This window comes from Pelecanus crispus, chromosome 3, assembly GCF_030463565.1.
Source record: "Pelecanus crispus isolate bPelCri1 chromosome 3, bPelCri1.pri, whole genome shotgun sequence".
NCBI lineage: Eukaryota > Metazoa > Chordata > Aves > Pelecaniformes > Pelecanidae > Pelecanus > Pelecanus crispus.
In genome coordinates this window covers 6,155,481-6,172,113 of record NC_134645.1, presented here as the reverse complement: position 1 = coordinate 6,172,113, position 16,633 = coordinate 6,155,481, and the positions used below count along the sequence as shown (strand labels likewise).

Genomic DNA, 16,633 nt, shown 5'->3' with positions numbered 1-16,633 from the left:
TAATATACATTTTTAAATAACAGTGATCAGGTTTTTATAGTTTGCTTTTAAATTTCAGACCTTAGTAAAACTGAACCTCAGTCTTAAAAATAATGGAAGATTCTGTTAAATTTCAAATACTGTAGTCCTAAACATTTTATAATCCTATCAAATTCAGTAAGCTTAAAATATGATACTTAAAATCAATACGTTTGAGTCTGCAAAATATATATCAAATTTATATTCTAAAACTACTTTGATTTACAACACTAACACCACAAAAAGAATTGCATGATTCAATGACTGTTTTATAGCAGTATAACCCAGATGTTAGCTTTCGTAAAGATTTTTCATTCACGTATCCCTGAAACTTTTCATTTGGCCAAGAGACCACACCGACTTCAACTAGAAACATGCCGCGTGTGTATATAGACGGATGTGTGTGCACAGAGTGCTCTCTATATATACAAACATATGCACTCACACAGCGTAACAAACACGGACGTACGCAGACACCGACAATCTCCAGGCAGAGTCCTTCTCTTTGTTTTCCTCTTCTCCCCACAGTTCCAAGAATTTTCAGCAGCAAATATATTTCTTTCCATGTGATAAACATAATATCAAGACCGCAAGCCACCAGTGCTTGCAAAGCGAAAAAGGATTAAAGGTTTCAGTGCAAATGTAAAATGATGGTACAGCTGTCAAGGTGCAGTTATAAAGAAGGAAACAAAAATGATTAAGTACTGTTATAATATTCTCTAGGATCTGTATTAGTTTGGAGCACCTTGCACTGGCACTTCAAAAGGAAATCTGCGCACATTTGTCTCTGTACAATACACTGGTCTTCATTAAACATTCTTAACAGTGAACATGGCCAGAAAATTACCCATTGTAAATTGGCCAAAAAAAAAAGAGAGGGGAAAAAAAAAAAGAGGAGGATGGTTAACATATTAATTTTCCCATTACAACTGCACTAAGCTTTAGAATAATAATAAGATGAAGAATGAGAATGAAGACCTTTGCACAATACTTTTTATAAAATGTTCCTTTTGGGAAATGTGCACTCAAATGCAGATTCCTCCTGCCTCCCGAAGCGCTTCAGCGGCAGCTCACGTCGGGAAAGCGGAGACGGGCAGCTGGGGAGTGGTGCGCCCCGGCGCACTGATTGTTTCTTGGGCAGTTAAAAAGTAGTATCAAATACTTTTTCTGGATTATCTTCTTCCAATTCCTCTTCACTTTGCAGAGGTTTATGATTTGATTTTCCACTGTCAGATGCCAGGGAAGAGGGGGCAGAACTGTGGTCTCCATCTTCGCTGATTTTCCCTTTCATGGCTTCCTGTACGAACTCCAGAATTTCCAAAGGCAGTCTTTTGAATTTGTCTTGATATTCCTGATCGAGTTCCACCTGCAACTACAACAAAAGAGACAAGCTGTCTTCAGCTGTATCTGATGAGACCAGTGCTACAGTACAGGGAACGTACCACAGGAGGCAGGGGGGGAATTAATAACGCATTTTTTGCACGATTCAGGAACGTATTCCTTTCTTTTTCATATTAGCGCCACACATCCAATACGCCTCTTGATTTCCATGCAGTCATTGCAAAGCGGAAGGAACGTGCGGTCATTTGTGCGTAAGGCTGGTTTTGGGTACCATCCTTGGGTACCCAAATCCTTAAAAATATAGGTGGATTTAGCTGTATTGGTGTCCATACTCCCACTGGCTTTCACAAGACCTGATTCAAGGGCAGTATGGATCACGGATAAGCCTTTGAAAGAGCAAGGCCTTTATTAAGCTTCAGGTAGCTAATCGCACATTAATCACACCACAGACATTGCTCTGCGAACAATATAGTAACTTTTGCCAGATTTCTTGGGTTGGAGAAACCATTAGGAAAAAGTCAGTTGTCAAAGGGAGCCAAAGAGGGAGGGGAAAAAAAGTTAAATTACATTTCTCAGGGCTAGATCATGGAAAGTTACATTATCTGATTAATGCAGTATGTGTCTTGGACATTCCTGGGGAAAAAGTGTCATATCATCAGCAGGATGCAAAAGGCATGCAGAAAGAAATCTGGCTATCAGTCTTCAGGAAGCTGTGGGCCCTTTCCCAGTATTTAAGTAGTTGCTTGTATAGCCTTTGTTTTTAGTGCCCACATTAGGATCTGCAAGATCCATTATTTAAAAAACATTAATGTGTACGAAGGTTTCAACTGAAGACAAAGCCAATTTTTTCATCATGACCAATATGAGCACGGCAGGAAGCAAAAGGGGTGAGTGAGTTCCAAAGCCAAACCCGCTCTGTCCGTCCGTCCATCCATCCAATCATCCATCCACCCACCTTCTTAAAAAGAGGGAGTCAGGTTCTGCTAACTGTAGCTGCAGCAGTTTCACAATAGTTTCTTAGGCAATTGTACTTTGAGCTGTACTTTTTTCCAGGATGCATAAAGGTGCTATGAATTCTGATCCTTCAGCTCTGCGCTTGAGTCCGTCCTGTCTAGTTTCAAGTCTCCTTCGCCCTATTGCGACGGCTCTCAACAGGTAATATAAATCTTCACTCCAACATTAGGACCTATGCTACTCTTACCATCCTTGACCTGTCCACGGCACTTGACTTTACCACTACCCCTCCCTCTGAGCCCTTCCAATCCCATTCCCCATGCTTCTGTCCTGGTTTTCATCCTGCATCTCTGATTTTATTTTTGTGGCCTCTTCTCCTTTCTCCTGATGTGCAAATCAACGTCCTTAGCTCACCCGGTCTAGTTCTACATTCCTTAATTACACGAATTTTGCAGTTTTTCTGCCACAAGATCTAAGAGCTGGCTTTTTCCTGTTGGTTCTCCTGCTAAAGCTCCTCTCCTGCCGTGTTTCTGGCAATTTTCCTGCTGTTTTGGCCTCAGTTTCCCACCTTGGTGTCACAGTGCTGACAAACACTGAGTCTGAGGCACAAACAGTTGCATTAAATACACCCCGCCTCTAAAATACTATTTGTATCAACTGTTAAGACAACCACTACCATAACACCCTTCTTCCATGCAGTACCCTTTATTTCCCTGAACTTCGTTTTCTGGCTTTATGTCTAGATACGAATTCTTGAAGGGCTCCTCCTTTCGCCTCCGTTTTGATAACACTTCCAAGAGCACACGTATTATCAGAGGAACGGTGCCGTAGCGTGGCTGGCAGGAAAACCCCACAAATGATGCTGATGATCCCTCACCGCCCTGCAGCCCCAGGACTCCACGCCTGCTGCCCAGGGAGCTTCTCAGCCGCTGAGAGGCTACGTCGGCACTGGTCTCTACGTCAGAGTGACGGCAGCCTGGCACTCACGTAGGTCATATTGCAAATCCAAAGATTACATTCTAGGCAAGAGGTCTGCCATCATGGTGCAATCATGCTTTTGGTTACCGTTCACTACTAAATACCCGCCAACTGCTTAAAAAAATGGGAGGGAGGGGAAGACAAGTCCTCCTGTTTATTTATGACAATTACCCAAAGATGCTGTCACAGTTAGAGGGAGATTTATGCCAAATGTGGGACAAAACATCCCTTGGGTTCCTCCGAAACACCAGTGATGGCAGAGGCAGTGCCTGCCAGTGGGCTCCGAGCGTGCTGTGCACCGTGCACGCCAAGTGCCGTCGTCTTTCCCTGCTTGGGAGCGTTTGCAGCTGGGCTCTGGGCCGCCGGTGCGGATCCGCAGCAGTGTCTGAGCACCCCACAAAGCCCATTAAAGTTCCTGCAGGGACAGGCAGCTCTGCATACGATGTTTTTTATAAATCTAGGAATCGTGGGAAAGGCTCCAGAGCACTGGAAGAGAAAGCTTTATAGAAGGACATTATTTTTTTATACAGGACTGTCTGAGCCAGAGATGGGCTGCTGCATTTTCCCACCTCATTGTCGTACATGGAAGTACTGAATATGTAAATTTTGGGCACTGCAGGTATAGGAAGAGGTGTGGAAAATCAAAAGAAAGTCTCCTGGCTCTCAACTTCCTTCAGAACCTTGATTTGCTTAATTAGGTTTAAAAGCAATAGAAAAATTTGAAATCCCTCAGAAACGGAACATTATCTGAACCCAGTGCAACCGTAAGCATGTTGTTAGATAGCAGTTGTGTCTAATATTCACCTCCTCAAGCGCCTCCAGTGGATAATCCCCCCTAAGTCGATCATTTAATAGAAATGACATGAATCTGGAGCTACCTCTCTCTTTTCAGTGTCTCCAGAGACAGTCTATATAGATATCTAATCATGAGAAGGTTGAAGTTAGTTGAGCAGGAGCAGACAGTAGACAAAGAGGGTTGATTAAACCTGCAACAGTGTGTAAAAATCAGTTTTCTTTTTGATTTCAAAGGCACTGTCAGTCCTCCCCCTTGCTCGGCTTCAGACGAGCACCTCGGAGCCCATTCCCTGACCCCCAAGCTATCACACAGGACCCCAGCTGCAACGAAGAGCACGAGGGGTGAGCCTGGGTGCAACGCAGCCGCCCCACTGCCGGACCTGACCCCTCCCTGAAGTCTTCCTCAGCGAGCCTGGGGCTTGCAAACCCACGACAGCCTCACAGTGCTGTGTTTCTCCTTAAACCACCAGCCCCAGGCACACCACTGGCAAACAGCTGTGGGTCAAGGTTACAGAAACAAGTTGCCTGCTTAAAACCAGCTGGCTCAAAAAAACCCAGCTGTTTTTCTTCTAAAAGCCTCATTATCCTTCTATTAGACAATGATAACCATATTCTGTGGCTTTACAGGGACATTACAGTTCATTCACTAATGGAAAGCTGCCTTCCCATTAGTAGCAGTAGTCATGTATGTCTTTTATTTGGCTTGCTGACGGCTCGACAAAGTGCCATGTCGGGGAGGGGTGTGCATAAGTAAAAACCTCTCTGTGCAACCAGCATGCCGCCAGCCTCCCGCCCTGTGTGGCCTTACTGTTCAGTTTGCTGTCCCCTTGGGTTGCTTCCCATCACAAGTCCACCTACCTCGATTTCACTGCTCTCTAGCTCCTGAACAAGGTGACCTATACTTGCTTTTAGGATTTTGGAGCCAGACAAGGGGGAGAAAATGAGACTGATGATTAGATGGGCAGATCATTATCTGGACCACTGTTCCCATTAACACATAAAAACCCTCTTCCTTCTGTTAGCTCACTATCTCTTACAGATCCTCTGTCCTCTCTTTAACCCTCAACCAAAACCACTTAATAATGTCACCTCCACGCAGCTTTAGTATCCCACAAGGGGCTGGAGACGTTATTTCTTGTTCAGGTAAATCACGCTCCCATATATTTTACTTACAGGCAATGAGTTAATACTTTACAATGTGGAGCCATCATTATGTGTTTGCAGCGGGGTCCTTGGGGACATGAGATGAATGCGTTAGTCTCTCTCCATGGCTGTGGCCAGAAGCTCTAACTCTTGAATGTATGCTTCTACTTACCTACCCTTTATTTTTTACCCAACAGTGCTAGTTAAAAACATCAGTTGTTAGTCACATCAGCGTTACAAAATGGATAAATATCAGTATTATTATCCCCAAATTACAGACGGAAGGAGAGAAATTAAACTTAGGTAGGCATCAAAGCTCGGGAGGTGCCATCCTCAGCTGCCTCTGGTTTGAAAGGGCTCTCCTCCACTCCGTTTATATGATCGCTGATCAAACTAGACGTACACCAGCACGGGCTTGGAACAGGCTGTGGACTACTGGGCCACCAAGTTGTCCTGCTCAAAATAAAGAGCAGATATGGTGAGGCTTTCATTGCGACTGTCCTGCCACTGTCAGCAAGGATTTCCACAGGGAAGCCGTGCCTGAGGGTCCCTTTTGACTGCAGCCCGCCTTTAGGCAGTGTGGGTGACCGAGGGGCTTGGGCTCACGCAGCCTCGTGCCCTGGGCGTAACACCACCGTATCCTTCGAACCTTGACTACAACCAACGCAGCCCCTAGCCTTAGGGACAGAAAATGAGCCGGGCTTTACATGACTAAGCCTGTGCCTTAGGGAGCAGAGCTGCTGGCGGCCAGCCAGCTGCCCAGCTGATCGGCGCTCATTCCCTCGCAATGCAACGGGCTCCTCGGCATCCTTGGCTACAACTGCTTTCCAAAAAGGGTCATCATTCAGAGAAAGGCCTCAGCAACCCTTCCTTGGAATGTGGGAGGTGAAAGTGAATATGGTCATTCAGCTAAACGCAAGGAAAATGCACTCAGGAAAGGAAACGGATGGTAGTATTAAAACTACTTATAGCAACTACACCTAGCTGTTACTAAACCTACCAAAATAACATAGCATAACATAGTGTTAAAAGAGTGACCGTAGCATTAAAAACAGTAACTGTGATCAATGAAGAATTACAAAAGCAGAAGTTGCGGTTTCAGACTATCCTGATCAAGCCCCTGTAGACTTCTGCATACTTGCAATGTGATCTAATGAACTTCTGTTTCTACCAAGAACAAAAATAAAACGATCACATGAAAAACGCAACGTGCTGCCAACACAAGTTACCAGGAGGGCTGAAGTTCACATGGAGTGTTTAGGTTATAAAAAAAATTAGAAAATTAAAAAAAAAAACCCAAAAAACATGTTAAACCCCTTAATCCTTAATTATTCTACATTTACGGTGTTTCATATTATCGTGTTCCTGAGTCTGGGCTTTGAATACTGAACTCCTCTCCCTTCTCACTACCTGAAAAACATCTCCTCCCTCTTTCCTGCTGCAGAATCTTTTTTTTAAATTTTATTTTAATTTCAGGATTGTTTTAAGATAACTGAGCAAACAAGCTGGGCTAATGAGGTATAAGAATCTAATAATGAGCTACGAGAAGTTTCAGAGGTAGAGCAAAGTTAAGAAAAGTTTTGCAGCAGCTCAAGGCATGGGAAGTAGGTATCTGCACAAACACAAATGGCATCCGGATCCAGGACCTCAGGTGTCAGGAGCGAAGACCTTATATTAAAAACAACCAGCGGACTAAAACGTGGCCCAATCGCACGCATAGCAAATTTGGGAATGCACCTGCGGGCGCCTGGGGGCTGGTAGTGTTGGCAGTGTCTTGTGGAAGTCTAGTGCATCTACCCTGCAGCCAGCCTCCGTGGCTGGAAGACAAGAGGTGGACGCACAGCTGGCCGACACGCAGCACCGCTCCCGTCTGCCCTCCTCCCCCTCACTTCGGCAGCCCGAGGGAAAGGGAAGCTGTGGGGGAAACCACGTCCAGCCCACCTCCCTTCCTGCCGCAGCAACACCTTTGAAGCTGTTGATGCGAACACTGCTGCTCCTTCCCGTTGCACCTCAAAAGCGGCGTTTTGGAAGTTAGTAAAGAAGGCGTTTTCCAAACAATTTTCCCCTCTGTTCCTTCCCCACACAGCTTGAGAGAGCGCATGCTTGGTCTGCGCAGCCGTGTGACCTCGGAGCGTCACTCTTCTGATGTAAAATCCCATGCCACAGGCAGTTAGTTATCTGGTGCAAAACCAACCCACTTCCACATGGGCTGGTACTCATTCCAGCTCATGTTTTTCAAATACATTTTCAACTAAAAAATAATGGAAGGGTCACCACTTAAAAAGCATCTAAGGCATGGATCTTCAAGCAGAAATATTTTGATAAAGCTATGTATGAAATAGAACTGTTCACACATTTTGGTGAAAAAAACCCTGCCAAAAGACAATTTTGGTGAGTCAAAAACATTCATTACGGCCATATTTGTTTTGATTAAGTTCTTCCACTGCAAAAATTTGATATGACTCAAACTAAACGTTTTCAAGTCTCAAATTTTCCATTCCACTTGCAATTTTTCTGTAAGGCCAGTTTTTTGAGTTTTGTGTTTCTTTTATCCCTCCTTTGAAATCTATCTTATTTTGCATTGTTCATAAACACGTTGTTTTCCTGATCGCACTCGTTTGTCCTCTGAATGATGGAGTGAATTGTGAATGAAAAATACTCAAAATACCCTGGCTCAACAATCCAGGTAAAAATGCACTCCGAGGGCTAAACAGTTTGGTACCTCCAACAATGTCTGACATTTCCATCAGCAAACTCTTTATTCTCAAGTTTTTAAAAAGATTTTAACAATTTTTGAGTTCTGAATCCAAAGGTGAAAAATTTGGAAGTTGCCCTATTTCCCCTTTAGGCAGAGGGCAGCAAAATATCAAAACGATGCCTTTTTTTTGGTATTTGCTTATTGTATTTATTCACCAGCTGAAGTGCGATACTAATTTGTATCCATAATTACTGTGGCACTGCCCACATGCAGTATAATATTTAATTCCACATAAACAGTACCTGTTCTTTTTGTTTTACTGATGAGAAACTTGAGTGCATTCCTTTCTTCTGTGCAATTTCAGCAGAATGTATTTTGACAAGAGGCAATACCTGGTTACTACAGATTTGGAACAAAAGCGGGCCTGCAACCTCTACGGGATATTTCTGTTTAGCAAAGCTCCCATTTTCCTTTTCATGTGTCATTGGAACTGTTTATTTTCTTAACACCAGTGACACTGATCTTTTCACTGGTCAGTGAAAGCGCATTGCAACAGAAATACTGGTCTGAGATTGTGGCTCCTTTCTCACTCCTCCCCTGCTTCTCTAAATCTGCTGAAGGTCCAAATAGTGATTTTTCTTCCTGCAAATGTTTGACCCATGTCTCTAAAGATAATTTTGAATAGAGGATTTGGGGCTTTTAAGACTGCATCAGACAACAAATATGCATAATGTCAGCGACCTCAATTTAGCTTCCAAAATAGCACATAGAGGACTCCCAGATTAAGGGTACAGAGAGCAAGCAAGCTGCTGTTCTGCTGCTTTTCATTTTCAGAGCTTACTTAATTAGAAAGCCATTCTGGAGGGATACGGCATTAAAAGACATATGAGTAGCAAGAATTGTTAAAAGCAGATGGAGGCTCAATGACAGGGAGAGCGAAACTGAGGAACAGAGCTCAGGGATCAAGTGATTTATAGGCAGCAATTTTTGTTTAATTGGAAACAGAAGGAGTTTCTTATGAAGGCCCATGTTATTCCCTCCACTAAGCAGATTTCTGCTGGGAAGGCAAAGGAGTAACCACTGCTTGGCCGTCCTCGTGCCTCACGGCTGCAGCCCCTCTGCAGCACTCGGCATGCTACGGGGGGCTGCAGGAGGGGGAGGCTGGAGGTGAGGGTGACGTGTTTGAGGAGAAGCCGGGGCTCCTCTGCAGGACCTTTCCAAAAGCGCTATTCCACCCTGTGCAAGAAAGGCCCGAAGAAAGCAGCTGGGAAACGCAGTTTCTTGAGAAGCTGTTTATCCAGGCCTGGGAAAGGAGTTAACATCTCTACATGTGCAGAGAGCACCTGAATGCTCTCTTTTTCTCCCAGTGACTGCAAGCAAGTGCAAAAACATGCCACCGTGTTAACGTTTGGGCTTAACGTAGCTACTCATAGACAATATAGCTAAGCATGAAACGGAACTCTTCAGGTAGCTGAGGTTTTACCTCAGAAGATGCTGAAGTGTGGAATCATTAAAGAAAACCTCAGGATCCGAGACGGCTCAGGGAACAGCATTACACTAGGTAAACGACAGCCGGTGTGGGAAATGTCTTTACACTGACTGGAAAGTTCTCATTAATGACTCCTGTCCTCAGACAAGGACGTCTCGGTCTCGGTGCATGCCCATCACTGCATTTTCGAATAACGGTTACTTTTCAGACCATGACAGACAGGAGAGACGCCAACTCCAGGACTTTCTCTCCGCCAGCCCCACCCCACCCCCTTCTCCCAGATGAAGCTCCCCTAGTTCTTCACACAAGGTCTAACACACCACGCCGATATTCCCACCCTGCGAGGTCTCCATGCGATTCCTGAGACCAGGGGCGCTTGCTCAGGAGTAGCTGTATTTTTGACCGATCCACTACTGCCGCCCCGGCCTTCCCACATCAGCAGGTTGCACAGTCCAGACAGTCTCCAGAAATTGTCCCAAGATGGGCTTGAAAAAATCACTGAAGCATGTCACAAGCCAAGGAGTCTAGAAACTGGACACTGAGTTATCTTCCCTTATTCCCCCTTCGACTTCCCCTGACTGTTCTCTCCCATGTTTCAGCTTTGTGTCTTTTCCTGTTGAAGCGAAGGTGATTTGCTACGCCTCCCTAATGTACGAGTCCCCGTATAAATGAATCCTTTAAGACCGGCTGCCTCAAGGCATCAGACTGTACCCTTAGGGCCTTCATCAGCCTGTGCCTCCACCTTTATTAACTGCAACCTCGATTAAACCAACGGGACTGCGAAGAAACCTGGGACCTGGGCTCTGAGATTTTAACACTCTCGTAAAGAAACTCAGATCTTCTTTCTGTAGAGTAAACCAACATCTATTCCAAGAGCTAATTAAAAAATAAATGTGGGAGTGATGAGATGCTCATCAGTGTTGCCCAAGTTATATGTGTATTATATATACATACGCCTGTACTGTACCTCTGCTGAAAACTTATGAGTTAGAGAAGCTCCTTACAGCAAAAGCCTAAACTGGTGATCTTTTCCTACCAGCAGTTGTAAATATTATTAGTAGAAATTTCAGATCTCTTGGATTTTCTTTAAAGAGATAGCTTGTACTGAATTCTATGGGAGGATTTTCTTCACAATAACTTTGTTTCCAATTTCTTCATCACTACAGCAGTTTGTCCTCATGCAAAGCCCTGCTCTGTGCCTTGTAAGCTGTATACGTGGAATCGCTCTTCTTTCTGATGACTGTTTTGTGTAATTGTTCCCTTTTGTGGATAAAATGCTTTCTTAAGCTGTCAAGTGGTTTTTTTGATGACTCTATAAATACGTGACCTATGCGTCTCATGATGCATATGAATAAAGATAATTTGAGCTGGTATGAAAGGGAAAAAAATCAGCGCTCTGTGAGTATGTATAACATTTTAAGGCTAGATTCTGCTCTGTTTCATTATCACTGGAATAAGTTAGCTTCACTGTAAGCAAAAGGGAATCTGCTCGGTTTCAATGCAGTAAATCCAGACAAACTCCACTGAAGTGTCATCTGTCATCAGATACTGCCCTTAGTTTATTGGGGTGGATCCAGGATAACTAACTCTAGTGACATAGCTGAAATAGAGCTTCTTAACTGGTCCTTTTAGACAGCGCTGTCCATATTTTGGGTACTGTCTTCAAAACAAACAACAACAACAAAAAAACCAGTGCATCCATTACCTTCTAACAAGTGAAGGCTCTCACTTCCACGATGCCTCCAAGGCACTCTGTAAACAAGCAGACGACTGTCCAACAGCACAGGCCTTGGAAGAGTAGCAGTATTGTAATTCTCAGCTCAAGAAATCATAACAGTCCCTTGGAAACTCCTTTTATATAACATCTTGAGGTTGTAACAGCAACAATATATTCCAGAAATATTTCAAATCCCGGGTGGACTGGAGAACGCGGGACTCAGAGCTGTGCAGCACCACGACAGCCAAGCAGATTGTCTCCAGGGGGCCCTGGAATGCGTGGGGCCACTTTATGTATCATGTGTTTTGCCTAAAAGTGGTGTTGTCCCGCAGAGTGAGAGTTTCTGGCTATTTTTGAAAGAGGAGAGAGACAAGAGAAGAAAGCTTCAGGTGCTTAAGGCCTCCTGTGTGAGGGCTCAGGAGCTGACGAAGTATCGATCTGAAAAAAAATGTGGTGAAACCCACACCACAGCTTTTGGATCCTTGCCTAAACTGAACTCTGAATACAGCTTAACAAAGTGTTTTTCAGTCTCTCACATCCACCTTGCTAATAGATAATTACAGTGTCGCCTGTGTCTGACTCTTGGCAGGACATCTCTAACAGGTCCCATCGGTATCGCAGAAAATTCCCTCCGAGCACACAGATTTCTTCCCAAATACCACAATGAAAGGGAAATAAATAATCTATTTCTCTGCCTCTCTCTAGTGGCACCACTGTGCTCCTCGATGGAAAAGGAACAGAGTCACCCTATGATTAAGTCTGGCACCTCCTTTCACTGCGACACCCTGCTCTGCCCTTCCTACTCAGCCCAGACTCTCAAGCCTGTTCAGAGTAATAAGAGCTCCTACCGTACACTGAGGTCTGCGTATCTTGAGACGGCGTGTTTCTTAAGGTACATGCTCACTGTAATTTCCATGTCATTGATAATTGTCAGGGAACTGCACGGAGGTTTAGAAGCAAGCCATCATTAGTTCAAAAAATAATCACACTGCTAAAGCCTTATGCTGCACTTTGAAGTTTGCCTTGCACTGACTACACCTTTTCACATCAGAAAGCCTCTGCAGGATGGAGCCTCATTGAAAAGTCTGCTTGGAAAATTACTGAGCAGTCAGTCCTTCTGTTAATATCCTGTTAAAAAGGAATGTTTTTAGACTAGAAAGCAAGCACTCTCTGAATAAAGATCAAAGCCTTAGAAGTTTCTTTGAAAATCTTTTCAAGTAGTTGCAGTTCTGTAATCCCTTGTAACAACGAAGGCTATTCCAAAATATTTCCTAACTCATTAACAAAATGAATCTAGCTTCCTCTTTACTTTTAGCAGAGATGTGCATTTACTCTCCCCAAACAATGAGCCAGTTTGGTGACCGACCCATTCTCTTCTAACATAACAAGGTAATGAAAAAAATCTATTCAGAATATGGCAGAAGTTTAACAGCAGGGACAGAGCTACTGTCCCTCATTTTCCATCTTCCAGAAATGATGGTTGAGTATTTTGGCCTTTGTACTTCCAAGTGTCAGGAAAGTTTTGAGGCTGAGTTCAACAATGACAAAAAGCTGGGACTCAATTCAAATTTATATATTGATGTATATGTTCATTATTATATAATGAACATCAAATGGAGATGTATCATTGCTTCTAAGGATACAGCGTGATACTGTTTATGGCTGCTCTGTGTTTATATATTACTATTTATATATTTATATATTACTATTATCCTCTACTTCGACCATCATTTCATCCATATAGCCACCACTTCTCGTTGTTTCATGCTGTATTACACAACACTTTTTTTTTTTTTTTTTGAGTGTGGAATTTTAACTGCAACTCTTAAAAAATTTATAGCTTAATATAACAGCGGCACTGCCCAGAGGTTCAACCTAATTAAAAATAGCCTGAAGGTTTTTACTTCCCGATACTACAATGAACTTAAAAGGAAAAAAAAAACCCCTCCTCTTCTTGTCTGTACTGCTATTACAGGATTAAGTAGTACTATGCAATGGGAGGTTAATGGAGCCATCCTTATGATTAAGTTCAAGGGATTACTATTTCAGTTCAGTTGGTTTTTATTTAATCATTTTTTTCCAAAGGTCATATTAACGCTGACTACTGCAAACTTGGGCAACTCTCTAACTACCCATCAAGTTTAAATGAACCATGCAGAAAACTTTATTTCAATGACGTTCAACAAGCATCCCACAACGCAAAAATTGACATATAAGGTAACTTCATAAAGCTAGATAAACAAGACAAAGCCTGTCCCAATGCTTCACAGAGTAGCTTAACTTATGCCTGTTAAAGGGCATACCCAAAGTTCACTTAAGTCTACAGGAAGACAGTGATTGACTTCGATGGGTTTTGGATCTACAGTACCAGTGACCATATAAGTACAGGCACAAACTAACCAGGCCAAATGAAAGAACCACTGGCACAAAATGGCATGAAGTACACACTCCTTCCCAAACAGCGATCTGAAGCTCATCTGACTCACAAAGGAGCAGCGCAAATGGCGTGTTTCAGAGGTTCAGGATTTTCAACTGTTGTCTTAGCAATTTAAGGAAGCTGCAAGGCATGAAAGGGTCTAGGAAACACGACCAGGTTGCTGCTTAAAATCCAAGCCTCCTTCAACAGACAGGTAGAGATAACAAATTCCCACAGAGAAAGTCAGGTGCCATTTCACGTCCAGACCTGCCCACCTTTCTCTCTCTTTGCGTACAACGTGATGTGGGTTTCTGTTGAAAACCTGAGCTCCGTGAAGAAGGGAAACCTCTGGAGGTGTTTTACTCTCTTAATGCTTAGTATGGGTGAAGGACTACCACCTTGAGCACGCGGTAGCCCAACCAGCCAGCACAGATCCTGAGGTCAGCTCTTCTCAAGTATGGTGGAATACGTTCAGTTTGAGTTATGGTGACAGAAAATGTGCGTGTCATAGTACTTGCATGTTTAAGACTGCACTATGGTACGCTTTTCATCTTGCCGTGCAGTTGGAAACCTTAAAGTCCTCTTGAACCGATCTCTTAATGATATTGCCAGTAGCATGGTTGGGTTTTGTGGTCAGACCTTCCTGTTGCTAGGAAAAGGGATATGCAAATTCCCTAGAAGTCAGCAGAGACAGGAAAATAAGGGATACTGTAACTTACAATCACTTCCGTTCCTTTGGAACCTCCCTTCCCCACCGATCTCAGTGGGCCACAGCACACAGAGGTCACACTGGGGCCTCATCCCCATCTCAAGCCTACGACAGAAGAGTGAACTTTTCTATTGACATCAGTGTGCGCTGCATTTGGTCCCTGGCTTCTCTCCTCCTGAAGTTAATACAGTTCATCCAAGTTTAGTTCACCAGAGGGTCAAGCCTGAACTGAGATGAATCTCATGGAACTTCACTAAGTCCTTTGCTTTTTTTTCCGCTGAGAGGCACGCCATCAAAATATATAACATGATCTCCTTAGAGCTCTGATTTGTTTTTAATCTGATTACATTTATGTGTATCACTATTGGTAGCTTCTATCTTGGAAAAGTTTTGTACCATGCAAAACCTTATTTAAGGAAAAAAAAAAAATTGGCAGTAGAACAAAACCTGTTTCTATTATAAGAACTTATCTTTTTAATGCTCTATCAGTGTTTTATTATTACTTCAGTACTTGACATCTTCCAAAAGCATTAAAAAGTTCTTGAGGTCTTACAACTTTACAGTGTATTCTGTGATTCCAATTCTGATCACAATCTAGTTGAAGATAAGTTTAATGAACACTAGAATCATAGAATCATGGAATCGTTTAGGTTGGAAAAGACCTTTAAGATCATCCAGTCCAACCGTTAACCTAGCACTGCCAAGTCCAAGAAAAATAAATGCCTTTCATAAGTGATCAAGTTCTTTGAGGAAGCAAAAGGATACTTTAAAAACATTGGTTGCTTGGTTTAAAGCTCTATTTAAAATATGTGTAGAGTACACGTTTTTGTGGAGGATAACAGAAATTTATCTTCAATTTTGGGAGTATTCCAAATGATGGTAGGCAAGTATCAGAAATGAATGAGATTATTAACTTGCAAAAAACCCTTTTAGAACAATGACTATAAAATGTCTTTTCCCCATCTCATGTAAATGTATTTAGAACTATAGAAATACAGACAAGCATTAGATTTAGTGATGGTGAGTGAATAATTAAGTCATCTGCTACTCTATATAACAGTAAAAAGATTATCCTGAGTTAGTTACAGAAGTTATTCCTAAAAAATTCTTATCACTTATGTTATTTAAACTTTCTTACATATCAATTAGTTTGAAATAATAAGTCTTTAGGCTATCCATTAATTGCAGCACTGTAGACACGATCTGTATTTAAAATTATGCAATGAAAATTAAGCCAAAGCACCAAGCTGTCTTGGCTAACAAAAAAGGTTTCCTCAGCCCTTCGGATAAAGGAGGAGAGATAATGGGGGCACTGAATTCACAGGAGAACTCCTTCTCAGTTTACTATTCTCTCTCATCACATGTTAACACAGACTACCAAAGCCACAAGCCATTATCCACGTGTTTAATTTGCAGTGTTGCATTTTCAGTGCATTCATTTTCCCATCGTACGGTATGACTGTTTTCAGACAAAAAAGAACAGAACTCCAGCGATTAATGCAAAGGACGGACAGCAACATATATAACCTGAAGGATAGCTGATTAAGAAGATTCTGCAGCGGGATCATTTACAAACGCAAGGTAAACATGCATGGGAAATTTAAATGGTTTAGTTACTCTTCTGGAAGTTAGAGGGAGGCTGGCTGCAGAGGAACATCTGGTCTATACATCAGGAGAAGACACTGTTTTTAGTTTCCATCTCTCCTGCTGTTACGACTCTAGGCTCTTAAAGAAGCCTTCAACCCACTCTTTTAAGCCTTGCTGTCTTCGCAGAACAGATCTCAGGACAACTGAATTTCTCTTGTCTGGTCATATTTTGCTTCACTGATATACTGAAACTACAACTTGGTATTTGCGCCGTTACAGCTGGTTCATGCTGGCATCTGTCAGAGGCACCCAGCATGGACTGCCACATCAGTCTCAGCTGCCGACCGCAGCCGCTCACCTCAGCAGCGGCGATGATGTCAAGTCGGATCATTTTAAAATGCGCAGCCGTTAATTGATAGGAGTTTTCTCCCAAATATTCTATGCCTGCAGCATGAATGAGGAGTCAAAGGTAACATTCAGCTGATTCAAACAGATCTTGGGAATGGGGTCTTCCTGCCATAGAAATTAGAAGAAAAAGCAGCTGAAATATTCTGTGTTGAAAAGCATGCCCGACAGAGGTAATCATACCTGAGAGGGATGCTTCTTTAAAGTCAGACAACTGCAGCGGCTCGCTATCTGCTGCTACACCAGCAGTTACAGAGCCATTCCACCTTACTGCCTCCTGTATCCTGCGCTTAACTGTCCTTTTAAATAAGAAAAGGCAAAGCATTGGGCAGTCAACTTTCTGTGTGTAATACAGCTCTTTTTATCCTCAGACGAGAGCGGTT

At 42.9% G+C, this 16,633-nt stretch overlaps 1 protein-coding gene across 1 annotated transcript in view; it reads right to left on the bottom strand.

The window, feature by feature from the left end:
• Nucleotides 1-1,159: 1,159 nt before the first annotated feature.
• The window catches only part of PLCB1 (phospholipase C beta 1), a 417,836-nt gene continuing 402,362 nt past the window's right edge, over nucleotides 1,160-16,633 (bottom strand). Inside the window, exon 32 of the mRNA XM_075706801.1 lies at nucleotides 1,160-1,390. Within this exon, the coding sequence (XP_075562916.1) occupies nucleotides 1,160-1,390 (231 nt within the window). The remainder of the gene's footprint in view (nucleotides 1,391-16,633) is intronic.